Source organism: Malaclemys terrapin, chromosome 1 (genome assembly GCF_027887155.1).
Source record: "Malaclemys terrapin pileata isolate rMalTer1 chromosome 1, rMalTer1.hap1, whole genome shotgun sequence".
Lineage (NCBI taxonomy): Eukaryota > Metazoa > Chordata > Testudines > Emydidae > Malaclemys > Malaclemys terrapin.
In genome coordinates this window covers 99,281,819-99,297,820 of record NC_071505.1, presented here as the reverse complement: position 1 = coordinate 99,297,820, position 16,002 = coordinate 99,281,819, and the positions used below count along the sequence as shown (strand labels likewise).

Genomic DNA, 16,002 nt, shown 5'->3' with positions numbered 1-16,002 from the left:
AAGTCTATAATATATAACTAAACTATTGTTGAATGTAAAGTAAATAAGGGTTTTAAAATGTTTAAGAAGCTTCATTTAAAATTAAATTAAAATGCAGAGTCCCCCGGACCGGTGGCCAGGACCCAGGCAGCGTGAGTGCCACTGAAAATCAGCTCGCGTGCCGCCTTTGGCACATGTACCATAGGTTGCCTACCCCTGGTATGGACCCTGACAACTCCTTTGTTTCTTCTTCCATACTGCTCCCATGCAGCAGCGTATGGGGATAAAGATTCTTTCTGAAAACTACCACAAGCTTGCCTCAGGCCCCCACACTATATATTGTTTTAACCCACCCCACCAGGTTCATAAATCTTCCCATTCACCACAATCATGTCCTCCCCATCTCTTGCTCCCAGATCTCCAACTTTTCCTCCCTCTCAGCACAAACCTCTCTTAATGCTTCACTCTCCCCTCCCTTTCCCCTAAAGCCCTCATTTTCCCTCACTCATCTATCCCCCCTTATTATCTCACCCTATACCCTTCATGCTCCCTCCAAATCTCCCACTCCCTCTCCCCCCAGTGCCCTCATTCTCTCCTCCTCCATCTGTCTTCCCTTCCAAGACCATTCCCTTTTCCTTTCTTGAAAACAGTGCAGTGGGTCCCACCGTTTATTCCCCCAGACTTTTCTTCTTCTGCAAATATCTGCCTTCTGTTTGTTACAGCAAGGACTTTGTTGCTCCCTGGCACTGCCTCACCTAATGTCTCTCTGGACCTTACACTCACTACCTCCACAAGATACTCATGTTGCTCTGTCACCCCAATATCCTCCCCTCTCCCCCTCAATATATCTAGTCTTCCTCTATCTCTCAGTTCCGCTTCACATCCCTCTAGTTTCCCTGTTCATTGCCTTCATGCTCGAGTTCCTCTACCTTCTTTGCTTCCACAGCTCCGCTCCCCCCAAGTCCATTCACTGCTTCTGACCTGAACACCCAACCCCCAATGCTTACACTGCTGTTTTTAGCCACAGGGCTGTCTCCCCAGACTGGGAGGCTCGCTCCCTTCTACAGTGTACACATACCTTCTCTGCGTCTCCCTAGATTGTGTACTCTTCAGGGCAGGGATCACTCCTCCTTGTTTGTCTGGAAAACACTTAGTACAGCAAGGGTGCTACCATCAGCAAACAATAAATACTACAATACAAACATACATTATATAAGTACTGTTCACTCAGGTATTTCAGTGCAGTGAAGAAACTATGTTTTATTGTTTAAAGAGCTTTGCAGTTCATTTATTAGGATTTTAAAATCCAGTAATTCCTCCAATAAAAAAGTTTGCCATGACAATGTAGTTCAACAAGGTAGTTCCACCAGAATTAAATTCTGTAATTATTTCTAGGTCTATAGCACAGAATAAAAACAGCATTTTAAAGAAGTCAAACAAAAAGTGAATTATAACCATCCCATTTTTAAACAATTTAGAATATTTCTCACAATTTACATTACAATAAACTAATTTAAATAACATTAATAGAAAACTATCAAAAGTCAGGGAACTTAAAGTGATAGTCATCTTTACCTCACATACGTAGAAGACATAACAGGTTTATGATCCTTTCCAATCTGTCAACTAGGTAGTCATAATTTTAAGAAAAAGCTCAAGTAAAAATTTTCAAATGAGGGTGCCTAAAGTTAGGCATCTAAATCCATATCTGGCTTTATTTTTGGACTTGCAAACACCCTGTTTTTCCATGGAGATGAAGATGCTCAGCAGCTCTTTGCAAGTCAGGCCAACTTTTTAAGTGTCTAATGCCCCAATTCTGTAAAAACTTATGCGCAAATGTAACTTTATGAATTTGAGTAGTCCCATTAAATTCAGAAAGACTGCTCATATGCATAAAATCACACACATAAATGTTTGCAGGATAACGATATACGCTGACTTAGGAGTCTAATTTGGGAATCTAATATGGATTCAGGTGTCTAATTTTAAGTCTCCAAATTTGAAATTTTTGGTTATAGTATTTACACAATTAACCAGAATGATTCATGCAATTATGTATGTAGGATGTCCACCGTGATTTTTAAATTTTAGAAACATTTGCTGTGCATGAATTGTAGCCAATTTTCAAAATATATCTGTACAATTTAATATATTTTTTCAAATTACTAATTAGACTAATCACTTGCCAAACTTCATGTTTTGAGCTTTGAGTTAAACAAATATAAGAAAGCATTCAGCCAGTAATTTCTTTCTCTATAGGCCATATTCTGCCACAGCTTTTAAACAGAAATCCTTATTAACAACAATGGTGATTTCTGCTTAAAAGTTGATGGCACACTCTGGCCCTATATTTTTAAAAGTTTACATAAACTTTCAAATAGTCCAAATAAATTTTAAAAAAAGTCTAAGAAGCAACACAATCTTATACACCCCAAGTTTTGATCAGGGGTAAATATTTACAACCGAAACACTTGAAAACGGATTATTATAATGGGAACAATGACACAACCTTAAAGTACATAATAAATGTCAATGCCATGACAGTACTTTTAATATTAATACTAGAAGTCTCTCCAGTTGCCAACTAAAAGTACATTTTTCAACAGAAAACTAGCTTCATTCTAGCTTATCCTCATTAATATAGATCAGTGCAGCGTCATCCTAAATGTGTTTGCTTATACCAGCGGTTCTCAAACTGTGGGTCAGGACCCCAAGGTGGTCACGACCCTGTTTTAATGGGGTCACCAGGGCTGGCATTAAACTTGCTGGGGCTCGGGGTCAAAGCCAAAGCCTGAGCCCCACTGGCCAGAGTCAAAGCCCAAGTCCCACCACCAGTGGCGGCTCCAGGCACCAGCGCTCCAAGCACATGCCTGGGGCGGCAAGCCGCGGATGGCGCCTTGCCGGTCCCTGTGAGGGCGGCAATCAGGCAGCCTTTGGCGGCACACCTGCGGGAGGTCCCAGGTCTGGCGGCAATTCGGCGGCGGCATGCCTGCGGGAGGTCCCCGGTCCCACAGATTTGGCAGCAATTCGGCGGCGGGTATGCCGAATCCGCGGGACCGGCGGACCTCCCGCAGGCATGCTGCCGAATCCGCAGGACTGGGGACCTCCCGCAGACATGCTGCCGAAAGCCGCCTGCCTGCCATGCTTGGGGCGGCAAAAAAGCTAGGACCACCCCTGACCACCACCTGGGGTCAAAGCCCAAGCCCTGGGTGGCGGGGCTCAGGTTACAGGCCCCCCCGCCTGGGGCAGAAGCCCTTGGGCTTCAGTTTTGGCCTCAGCAGGCTTTGGAATTGGCCCCTCCACCCACGGCAGCTCGGGTGGGCTCAGGCTTCAGTCCCCCCTCCTGGGGTCGTGTTGTAATTTTTGTTGTCAGAAGAGGGTGATGGTGCAATGAAGTTTGAGAACCCCTAGCTTACATCATTGATTTAGATAGATACCAAGGGCAAAAGAAGTAGGTTGCAGTTCTCTTGCTACACTGTGGTAGGGCCCAATCATGCAAATACTTCTCGAAGAGCGTAACAGTACATGAAAGTAGTTCCTCTGATGTGCGTAAAGTTAAGCATGTGTCAAAATGTTTGAAGGATTAGGGCCCAAATCATTACAATAATTATTATTATTGATGTACAGCCTGTGTCAACTGGAGAAATCCTAAAAATGGCAAAGACACATAATCAATTAAGTAGTTGTGTCTGTGAGAAGGAAATTATTTTGACTCAATGAACCCTTTGTGCATTGTGATTTGAAATATATACCCAATTTGTGAGGGCTAAAAAAGACATGATAAGCCACTGATCTGTTTTCATCTCCCTTCTTCACTGTTCATTTATTGTCAATTAAAGAAAGCTCTGATTTATATGATATCCCATGATTTTCCTTTTTTAAACGCTCCATTTTTTTCCTAATACAAAACACCTGTCAAACAATCAGCCTACATTTCATTGTATCTGGTCAGATGTTTTCAAGTGGCAACAGTCCTCACTTTCAGGGTAAAAGTCAGATAAAATCCTTCCTGTTCCACCTTTCATTAAAAAATATTAAGGCCATTTAAAATCTGTGCCACCTTAATTACCCATACTAAATTGAACAATTGTTTTGAAATCCTTCAACTGGAATGGTAAGCAGTTTTCTCCTATTTTTCTTCTGAATCTACTGGGAACAATATGTCCATCTGAATGATTAGTCTCCAACATCCCCATCTCTATCACCAATGAGCCACAGAAAGTGAAAACTCATAGCTAATAAGGCAGTTCCAAGCAGATCTCCCAACGCAGTAAGGTAAGGGATAGAAAAACTGTCAGGATCTTTTCCTTTTTTCCAGAAGTGGTGCACCATCCAGTCAGCAATCCATAACAAAGTAAACACCTATGGCAGAACATTAAACAAAAGATAATCCAAAATCAGTGGGAATAGAATTAGAGCACTTTTGAAAATCCCACCCTAAATGTTAACATTGATCTATTTCACTGCTGATTATTTTAGCTGAAACATTAACCTAACAGGCCTGATTTCTAAGATGTGCTGAGCATCTGGGATGCCCATTGAACTTCAGCAGGAGGTGGTGGATGCTCAGCAACTCTGACAGTCATACTGTGTGTGTATTGGTGGGTTAATTGTAGACACTGGGTGAACTGGGGCAGTTAGTGCCTTGGTGGTGTGGGGAATGAGGAATTCAAACCCTTCTCCCCACAAACTCAAGATCACTTTCACCCTTGCCTAAAAGGTGGAATATCAGAATTGTAGAAACCAGAAACTGGAAGGGGCCTCGAGAAGTCATCTAGTCCAGTCCCCTGTGCTCATAAGTATTATCTAGACCATCCCTGACAGGTGTTTATCTAACCTGCTCTTAAAAATCTCCAATGACGGAGATTCCACAATCTCCCTAGGCAATTTATTCCAGTGCTTAACTAACTTGACAGGAAGTTTTTCCTAATGTCCAACCTAAACCATCCTTGCTGCAATTTAAGCGCACTGCTTTTTGTCCTAGCCTCGGAGGTTAATGAGAACAATTTACTTCCCTCCTCTTTGTAACAACCTTTTATGTACTTGAAAACTGTTATGTCCCCTCTCAGTCTTCTCTTCTCCAGACTAAACAAACCCAATTTTTTTTCTATTTTCCCTCATAGGTCATGTTTTCTAGACCTTTAATCATTTTTTGTTGCTCTTCTCTGGACTTTCTCCAATTTGTCCACATCTTTCCTGAAATGCACCCAGAACTGGACACAATACTCCAGCTGAGGCCTAATCAGCAAGGAGTACAGCGCAAGAATTACTTGCCACGTATTGCTTACAACACCCTTGCTAATACATCCCAGAATTATATTTGCTTTTTTTTGCAACAGGGTTACACTGTTAATTTGTATTTAGCTTGTGATCTATATGACCCCAGATCCCTGTCCACAGTACTACTTCCTAGGCAGTCATTTCCCATTTGAATGTGTGCAACTGATTGTTCCTTCCTAAATGGAGTACTTTGCATTTATCCTGATTGAATTTCAGCTCATTTACTTCAGACCATTTCTCATGTTTGTCCAGATCATTTTGAATTTTAATCCTATTCTCCAAAGCACTTGCAACTCCCATTAACTTGGTATCCTCTGCCAACTTTATGAGTGTACTCTCTATGCCATTATCTAAATCATTGATGAAGATATTGAGTAGAACGGGCTCCTGAACTGATCCCTGTGGGACCCCACTTGATGTGCCCTTTAGAAGGAAAGATAAGATGCATCCTCTCCCCAGTACGTAAAGTCTCAACTACCTCCTAGTTTCCAATAACCAAAGCTGTCTCCCTGGTGTCCACACCATTAGTGCTCTTTCCCAATACTTTGTCCTACAGTGCAATTATATTTTCAATACAAAAATATAAGAAACAATGAAATTTTGAGGGTTAATATCAAAATAACCAAATGCCACAAGGCATAATTTGATTGAAATTGGGAGAGTAAGTGGGGAGATTGGCTTTAGGGGAGCAGTGCTGAATAAACCGAAGTTTAGTGTGATGCACAGGAGCACTTGTTAGATCACATCTTTCTAACAATTAGAAAGATGTGATCTAACATTTCACCCAGACAGTAGGAACCAATGTAAATGGCCTAGAAACCATGAAGTATCAATTTCAACCCAGGCCCAATTCCCATAGGCATTGTGAGATCTGCACTTTTACACCAGGTCTGAATTTGGTTCAGAGTGCTGTGTTAAAGACTTTATTCCCAGCTGTGACTATCTCAACACCTAAGAAATATGAATTTAATGTTGAAGGTACGTGTGACTAGTAATCCAGTACTAGTAGGGATTCATTTTTGAATATTCCACAGCTGTATAAGAATTTCTGGCTCATTTCAATCATGTGGCATGGCGTGAGTAGGGGGAAATCTCCATCTCTTCTTGTCTCTTTGGATGGGACTGCCTAGGCTGAAATAAATGGTCAGACACCACAATGTCTTTTTAGCTAATCAGGTCTTCAGGAATTATAACATGAGGTCTGAACTAAGGACAGTTCTTATCTTACTAACATACAGAAGAAGATTTACTATATACATTAAAGAAAATATATGTACCGGTAATACAAAAATGGTAAAAGTAGAACATTTAAAACTAAATGCATACATTATCTTTCCACATGCTATCAGTTGCTAGAACATTTTCAGTGCTCATAAGATTTTTTTAAATGATCTCTAGATTAAAGCCAAGTTTAGAAAATATCACGTTAAATATACTAAAATGATTAAATACGTTACAAAACTTCCTCTCAGCACTTCGTTTTTTAAAAATTAAAAAATTCATGGTTTACACTACAAAAGCATATTTTAAATCTAAACTTGTGAATTTTTTAAGAAATTACCAAACACTCTCCCTATTTTCTCTTTATGAAATATGCATAACTTATTTAGATAAACACATCTTCTCAATAGGCAACTCTGTAGTTTAAGCTAATTATGCATGTGCTAGGTGTGCTTACTGGAATCCAAACAAATATATTTAAAAGCAGATGTTTTCTTTGGAAGATTATGTCAGATTCTTTCAGTCAGCTCCTTCTACCAACACAGACAAAAAAGGTCTGTATATAGAGATACTGTACATAAACAGTCCCTTGCAGGCCCTACATAGCAGACTTCATAACTTAAATAGACAATAGTTATACAGGTTTATCAATCTAATGATGCGGGAACTCTTTTTAAGAAGAATATTACTTACTGCAAAAAGAGACACATGATTAATTAGAAATACAATACACAGTAAAATGTAGTGCAGAATGTGACATTTTTAAAATTAAAGACTTAAAACTCCAAATTGTGCCTATATATTTCCATTTCTAAAATATCTGGCTGACGTAGGTTTGGGAGAAAAGTAGTCCTTGAATTCTACAAGACTTAAAGGGAGGATAAATTGACCACCGTGTTTCAGAAAGGTCAAAGACATAAGTGAGTAGCTGCATACATAAAAGGACTGACCTCAGAACTGAGAGACTCTACAGTCATTGATCAGGGAAAAGATAGGATAATACTTGGAAAGAAGCAGACTGGTTAAAGAACGAAATATTGACATTTTAAAAGGAAGGTCAGGCTGAATTAATCGGATTAATTTCTTGATGTGACTGACAAAAGAAATTGACAGAATTGAAACAGATGACATAATCAACCTGGACTTCAAGAAGGCTTTTGTATTTAGTGTCACAAAAAGCAGTATGTAAAGTTAGCATGTATGATGGTGTTGGTAAAACTCAGTTTGATAAAAACATATTGGCAGCTGAGGTCAGAGAACAGTGGAAAACAGTATAATGGAAGTGGCAAAAAGAGACTGTTGAGAAGACAAATCTTGTTCAGACTACACACTGTACTAATGATGCAAAGTCATGAAGTAAATAGTACATATGTGTATATAACATAAAACTGGAAGAGATAGTCATTAACCAGCAAGGCCGGCTCTGGCTTTTTTCCCAGGCAAAAAAGCCTCCCGCTGCCCCCAGCCCCCCGGCGGGGAGCGCAGCAGGGGAGGGCGCCGAGCCCAGCCGCGGCACCGCTCTCCCCGGCTGGCCGGAGCGCCGGGAGGAGGGTGGAGAGCCCGGCCACGGCCCCGCTCTCCCCAACCGGCCAGAGTACTGGGGGAGGGCGGCCCCACTCTTCCTGGCCGGCCGGAGCGCTGGGGGGAGGGCGGCGAGCCTGGCCGCGGCCCCACTCTCCCCGGGTGAGCGCCCCCCCCCCAGGTGCTGCCCCAAGCACATGCTTGGAGGGCTGGTGCCTGGAGCCGGCCCTGTTAACCAGAGAGGAAATGAGGGCTTTTTGAGAATGAAGTTTGTGGCAGCCATCTCAGATTCATATTAAAACTATATGCCTATATTTTCAAAACTAGGTGCCTAATGTTTGAAATTCAATATCTCATGACTCTGCAGGGCTAGAAATGGGAGCATTATACCACAGAAAAAGAAATATTACTTCTTTTTTAATGGGACTTAGAATTTGCTTCTCATCTTTGTAGGGCTAGGGATAAACTTTCAATTTCTGATTTTAGATAAAAAAAAGCTAATTTTTGGTCATTTTTAGATATCTTTACTACCTCTGAACCCTCTGCAGTTGGACTCATGGTTATTAAGGCACCTGGCTTCACAAGCAGAAAGAAACAAAAAATATTTCCAATAAAAAACGACATTTAAAAAATCTCTTAAACATTACTAAAATAGATTTCCTGTTTTATGCGGTGTAGAAAGAATACATTATGGCATGTTGCGGTATACTATAACGGTTTTATTGGTACAGTATATTAATTTAGGATTTCCTGCATGACTGACTTATGGTTTCACCATTATGATGCATGCCAAATACATGATGATAAAACCCAGATTAATTCATGCTGATAAAAGTTTAGAACCACATAATATTATAAGCACATCCATTATCTTTTTATTTATATGTAAATAAGAGGTTTTAAATATCTTTCATGAAGATATATGTAAGTTGTGTAATCAGAGTGCCAATACTGAACTACAGAAATGGGTAAAATTTAGCTACATAGTTCTAATGTTCTATCATTTCAATATCCAGGTCACTTCAACATTCAGCCATAAGTTTGGGTCTGGAGCCAATACCACTCAGTGGTTTTACCAATGCTGAAGATTCTTTTATGGGGAAGGTGTATTGGCAGCATTTCTTGTGGCTTGCTGCTAGTACTAAATTCACTGCTGTTACGCCTCATGCTTTTACCCTTGTTTCAATGTGATAATGTATTATGAAATACAGTTTTATTTTCCCATTACTAATTCATTTAGCTATCGCTAGGAAACAGGACAGAGGTTGTTTACATGTGTATATTTTTCATGCGTGAAGCACTGGATAATATGTTCATTTCTAGTATTCTGTTTCTGAGAGAAAGGTAGAATGAAGGTCGTGAGTATGTAGCATATTGGATAAAATCCATTAGATGGATGTAGTAATTATCCCCAAACCAACTATTATAAACCAGAAACTTCAGAGTTAAATTTACAGTTAAGAACTCCAAACATGTTAATATAAGATATGCACAATTAAGGCACCAAAACAACCACAACTCTGACCTGTACGTGATGTCATGCAATAACCACAGGATTATGATTATAGCATTTTAGTTGTCTGTGGTCCCAGATGAGATTAAAATTATTTTTAATTCCACATTAGGTTTCTCAGATTTTTTCCCCCCTCATGGCATCCCTATGGGGCCTTATCTTAATAGTAACTGAAAAGTACCTATAATGGTCTCATTCTGTAAGCCTCCATTCATGGAGTTCCCATTGACTGCAATGAAAATTCTGCATTCAAAGTACTTGCAAAGTAGGCCCTGAATACTCAGAGAATATAGTTGCTGGATGCAGACACCTCATTTTTCCAAAAAAGTAGACTGTTCCATTATATTTTAAAACAAAACAATAACCAATCTTCTCTGGTGGCCACACGTCAACAGTCCTGGTTCTTTCCATGTCATAACCAGAGGAATCAATCCACTGCCTTCACCAAATATGGAAAGAATTTCTACCACCTCTGGCTCTCCAAAAAAATACTATCCCCTTTCTTCTCTAAGGCTTGGTCTACACTAAACCCCCAAATCCAACTAAGGTACGCAACTTCAGCTACGTGAATAACGTAGCTGAAGTCGACATACCTTAGTTCGAACTTACCGCCGTCCAGACGCGGCAGGCAGGCTCCCCCGTCGACTCCGCGTACTCCTCGCGGCGAGCAGGATTACCGGAGTCGACGGGGAGCACTTCTGAGTTCGATTTATCGCGTCCAGACTAGACGCGATAAATCGAACCCAGAAGTTCGATTGCCTGCCGCCGAACCAGCGCGATAAGTATAGACAAGCCCTAAGAAGGACCTTGCTACTGTCAGCCATGCCATAATTACTTCCATGTTAGAAAAGTGCAATTCACACTGCTTGGGGGTGTAAGTGAACACCAAACGCACAAGCTACAATGTATTCATCATTCAACAGCCTGCCTCTTAAGCAATAGACACCAGCATGGGTATATTCCACTTGCTCCTCGTTTACTTCTGGACGAAATTCAAAATGGTAAACAAATTGATACATAACACACTAAGGCTAGGTCTACACACAGAAGATGCATCAAACTAATTTTGTTAAACTGGTGTGACTCAGTGTATGGATAATCATATCTGTTTAAAACTGGTTATAATATCAGTTTAACCTGCACCTGTAAATTTACAGACATAAGCTAAACCAAGATAAATGTTGGAAAATCTCCAAGTGGCATTGACAGCATAACCAGCTCTATGTGCCCCTCCCTCCCAATCCCAGCAGAGAAGATGTGTTGGGAGCAAGGCCAAGAAAAAGGAGGCATTGCTTAAGACTACTTTGTGCTTTGATGATCCCCAGGTTTGCTAGGATGGGGCCTTAAAATTCTTAAAATGTATCTAAGCAACATGTATAATTACATGATATCTATCTAAAGTGCTTATCACCATGGTATCCGAGTACCTAGATGAGTGTGGTATAAAAACCTTGATAGACAAAAACTAAGGCCTGCTCTAAACACAGAGTTGCACTGGTTTAACTAAGGCCTGGTCTACACTATGACTTTAATTCGGATTTAGCAGCGTTAAATCGAATTAACCCTGCACCCGTCCACACAACGAAGCCATTTATTTCAAAATAAAGGGCTCTTAAAATCAATTTCTGTACTCCACCCCGACGAGCGGAGTAGTGTCAAAATCGATATTGTCATTTCGAATTAGGGTTAGTGTGGCCGCAATTCGATGGTATTGGCCTCCGGGAGCTATCCCACAGTGCATCATTGTGACCGCTCTGGACAGCAATCTGAACTCGGATGCACTGGCCAGGTAGACAGGAAAAGCCCCGTGAACATTTGAATTTTATTTCCTGTTTGCCCAGCGTGGAGAGCACAGGTGACCACAGAGAGCTCATCAGCACAGGTAACCATGCAGGCTGATAATCGAAAAAGAACACCAGCATGGACCGTATGGGAGGTACTGGATCTGATCGCTATATGACGAGAGGATTCAGTGCTAACAGAACTTCGCGCGAAAAGACGAAATGCCAAAACTTTTGAAAAAATCTCCAAGGGCATGATGGAGAGAGGCCACAATAGGGACTCAGATCAGTGCCACGTTAAAGTTAAGGAGCTCAGACAAGCCTATCAAAAAACAAAGGAGGCAAACGGTCGCTCCGGTAGGGTTACCATATCTAATAAATAAAAAAAGAGGACCCTCCACGGGCCCTGGCCCCGCCCCTAACCCCACCCCAACTCCGCCCCAACTCCGCCCCCTCCTCCCTCCCACTCCCAGCCAGGGGGACAGGGCTGCCCAAGCGCTACCGGCTTCACGGTTTTTCGGGCAGCCCCCAGACCCTGCGCCCCCGGCCGGCGCTTCCCCAGCGCAGCTGGAGCCCGGGAAGGGAAGCGCCCAGCCGGGGGCGCAGGATCTGGAGGCTGCCCGGCAAACCGTGAAGCCGGTAGCGCTTGGGCTTTGGGCAGCCCCTATGCCTCCGGACCCTGCGCCCCCAGCCGGGCACTTCCCCTCCCGGGCTCTGGCGGCGCAGGGTCCAGAGGCACGGGGTTGCCCGAAGCTGGTAGCGCTCGGGCAGCCCAGCTCTTAAACAGAGCCGAAGAGTTGGGGAGGAGCAGAGCCGCCATTTTCCCGGACATGTTCGGCTTTTTGGCAATTCCCCCCGGATGGGGGTTTGACTGCCGAAAAGCTGGACATGTCCGGGAAAAAGAGGACGTATGGTAACCCTACGCTCCGGGTCAGAGCCGCGGACATGCCGCTTCTACGCCGAGCTGCATGCAGTTCTAGGGGGGGCCGCCACCACTACCCCACCTCTGACCGTGGATTCCGAGGCGGGGATAATCTCATCAGCTACACCTGAGGATTCTGCGGACAGGGAAGAGGAGGAGGAGGAGGAGGACGAGCTTGCGGAGAGCACCCAGCACTCCGTTCTCCCCAACAGCCAGGATCTTTTTCTCAGCCTGACTGAAGTACCCTCCCAACCCTCCCAAGCCAGTATCCAAGACCATGACCCCATGGAGGGACCTCAGGTGAGTTTACCTTTTAAAATATAAAACTTGTTTTAAAAGCAAGCATTTTTTAATGATTACTTTGCCCTGAGGACTTGGGATGCATTCGCGGCTAGTACAGCTACTGGAAAAGTCTGTTGACATGTCTGGGGATGGAGCGGAAATCCTCCAGGGACATCTCCATGAAGCTCTCCTGGAGGTACTCCAAAAGCCTTGCCACAAGGTTTCTGGGCAGTGCAGCCTTATTCCGTCCTCCATGGTAGGACACTTGACCGCGCCATGCTTGAAGCAAGTAATCTGGTATCATTGCATGACAAAGCCTGGCAGCGTATGGTCCCGGTGTTTGCTGGCATTCAAGCAACATCCGTTCTTTATCTCGCTGTGTAATCCTCAGGAGAGTGATATCGCTCATGGTAACCTGGTTGAAATACGGGAATTTAATTAAGGGGACAGAGGTGGCCGTTCCTACTGGGCTGTTTGCCTGTGGCTGAAAAGAAATCCTTCCCTGTAGTTAGCCAAGCACGGGGGGGCAAAATGTGACCTTGCACAGAAATCACATGTGCTATGTAATGTGAATAGTGTTGGTCACCGTGAAAGAGTATAAGTATTGTTCTGCAAAATGTATCTTTTTAAAAAATTCTCTCCTTTTTTCCCTCCCTCCAGCAGCTGCAAATTCTTCAAGCCTCCCTCCTCCGTCCCGAAGGCTATCTCAGATAAGGCGTCGGAAAAAGAAGACGCGAGACGAGATGTTCGCAGAAATCATGGAATCCACCTGCAGTGAAAGAGCTCATCTGAATGAGTGGAAGGACACGGTTTCAAAGTATAGGAAAGAAGCCAGTGAACGTGAGGACAGGAGGGACCAACGTGAGGATAGGAGGGACGCTCGAGATGAGAGGTGGTGGCAGGAAGATCAGAGGAGGCAGGATGCAACGTTGGGGCTGCTGCGTGAGCAAACAGACATGCTCCGGCGTCTGGTGGAGCTTCAGGAATGGCAGCAGGATAACAGAGTGCCGCTACAGCCCCTGTATAACCCCCCTCCCCCCTCACCATGTTTCATAGCCTCCTCACCCAGACGTGTAAGAACGCGGGGCGGGGAGGCTCCGTACACCCTCCCATTCCACCCCAGTGGACAGCCCAAGCAAAAGGCTGTCATTTTTTTAACCTTTTTTTTAGTAAACTTTTCCTTCCTGCCGATCCTCCTCCCAAACCCCACCCGGGTTCTCTCCCTCTTTTTATAATCAATTAATAAAGAATAAATGATTTTTAAACGATAGTGACTTTATTTCCTTTGAAAGCAAGCTGGGGGAAGGGGGAGGGTGGGTTCCTTACAGAGAATGAGTCAATAAAGGGGGCGGGTTTTCATGAAGGAGAAACAAACAGAAATTTCACACTGTAGCCTGGCCAATCATAAAACTGGTTTTCAAAGCTTCTCTGATGCACAGCGCTTCCTGGTGTGCTCTTCTAATCGCCCTGGTGTCTGGCTGCGCGTAATCAGCAGCCAGGCGATTTGCCTCAGCCTCCCACCCCGCCATAAAAGTCTCCCCCTTACTTTCACAGAGATTGTGCAGCACACAGCAAGTAGAAATAACAATGGGGATATTGGTTTGGCTGAGGTCTGAGCAAGTCAGTAACCATCGCCAGCGACCTTTTAAACGGCCAAATACACATTCTACCACCATTCTGCACTTGCTCAGCCTGTAGTTGAACAGCTCCTGACTCCTGTCCAGGCTGCCTGTGTATGACTTCATGAGCCATGGCATTAAGGGGTAGGTTGGGGCCCCAAGAATAACTATTGGCATTTCAACATCCCAAACGGTTATTTTCTGGTCCAGGAAGTAAGTCCCTTGCTGCAGCCGTTTAAACAGAGTAGTTTTCCTGAAGACGCGACCATCATGACCTTCCCGGCCAGCCCACGTTGATGTTGGTGAAACGTCCCTTGTGATCCACAAGTACTTGCAGCACCATTGAAAAGTACCCCTTGTGGTTTATGTACTGGATACCCTGGTGCTCCGGTGCCAAGATAGGGATATGGGTTCCATCTATCGCCCCACCACAGTTAGGGAATCCCATTGCAGCAAAGCCATCCACTATGACCTGCACATATCTTTCGTAGCAGCACCTCAGTGATTGCTTTGGCTACTTGCATCACAGCAGCCCCCACAGTAGATTTGCCCACTCCAAATTGATTCCCTACTGACCGGTAGCTGTCTGACGTTGCAAGCTTCCACAGGGCTATCGCCACTTGCTTCTCAACTGTGAGGGCTGCTCTCATCTTGGTATTCTGGCATTTCAGGGCAGGGGACAGCAAGTCATAAAGTTCCATGAAAGTGCCCTTACGCATACGAAAGTTTCGCAGCCACTGGGAATCATCTCACACCTGCAACACTATGTGGTCCCACCAGTCTGTGCTTGTTTCCCGGGCCCAGAATCGGCGTTCCACGGATAGAACCTGCCCCATTAACAACATGATCTCCAAAGCACTGGGGCCTGCGGTTTGAGAGAATTCTGGGTATCCATGTCCATGTCCAGGTCCTCATCACGCTTGTCGCTGCACTGCCATCGCCACCGCCTCCTCGCCTCGTTTTTCTGGTCCTGGCTCAGCATAAACTGCACGAGAACACGCGAGGTGTTTACAATGTTCATGACTGCTGTCTTGAGCTGAGCGGGCTCCATGCTTGCCGTGGTATGGAGTCTGCAGTGTTCACCCAGGAAAAAAGGCGCGAAATGGTTGTCTGCCATTGCTTTCTTGGAGGGAGGGGTGAGGCTGTACTCAGAATCACCTGCAACAATGTTTTTTGCCCCATCAGGCACTGGGATCTCAACTCAGAATTCCAATGGGCGGGGGAGACTGCGGGAACTATGGGATAGCTACCCACAGTGCAATGCTCCGGAAATCGACACTAGCCCCGGTACATGGACGCACACCGCCGAATTAATGTGCTTAGTGTGGCCGCATACATTCAACTTTATACAATCTGTTTCCAAAATTCGAATTATATAAATTCGGATTAATCCCGTAGTGTAGACATACCCTTAAGGTATGTTTTCAAATCAATTTAGTTAAGCCAGTGCAACTTTATGTGTGGACACCTTTATATCAGTGTAAACCTGGAATCCTCAACTGGCTTTCCAGCTGCTTTGTGGCACAAAGCTGGCAGAAGCAGGGCCAGGATTGGGCATTTATTTTAACATTTTCTTGAATCATGAGAACCTCTGGTATCGGTACATGCTGTAGATTTTGGAAGTCAACTTTGGATAATATAAAAAGCAGTCTTTAAAATTCAGCAATATTCTCCTTCCGTATAGACCTATTATCCTTATTCAGACAAAAACTGCATTGAACTTCATGAGGTATTTTTCCCCTCTGTGTAAGCAGTACAGAATATGGCCATTAGTAAACATTCCCAAATGATAAAAATAAGGTTCTTTATGGCCTCAGGCTATTGTAGCACCCAAGACACCTTTTAATTGTAAAGAAAGGAGTCATCAAAACACCACTGAATTCT

The 16,002-nt window shown here is 43.7% G+C and overlaps 1 protein-coding gene across 2 annotated transcripts in view; it reads right to left on the bottom strand.

The window, feature by feature from the left end:
• Positions 1 to 1,213: 1,213 nt before the first annotated feature.
• The window catches only part of SLC41A2 (solute carrier family 41 member 2), a 103,950-nt gene continuing 89,161 nt past the window's right edge, over positions 1,214 to 16,002 (bottom strand). For both annotated transcript variants that reach the window (XM_054032993.1, XM_054032985.1), the window contains exon 11: positions 1,214 to 4,341. In XM_054032993.1, coding sequence (XP_053888968.1) covers positions 4,156 to 4,341 — 186 coding nt within the window. In that variant the 3' untranslated portion in view covers positions 1,214 to 4,155. The remainder of the gene's footprint in view (positions 4,342 to 16,002) is intronic.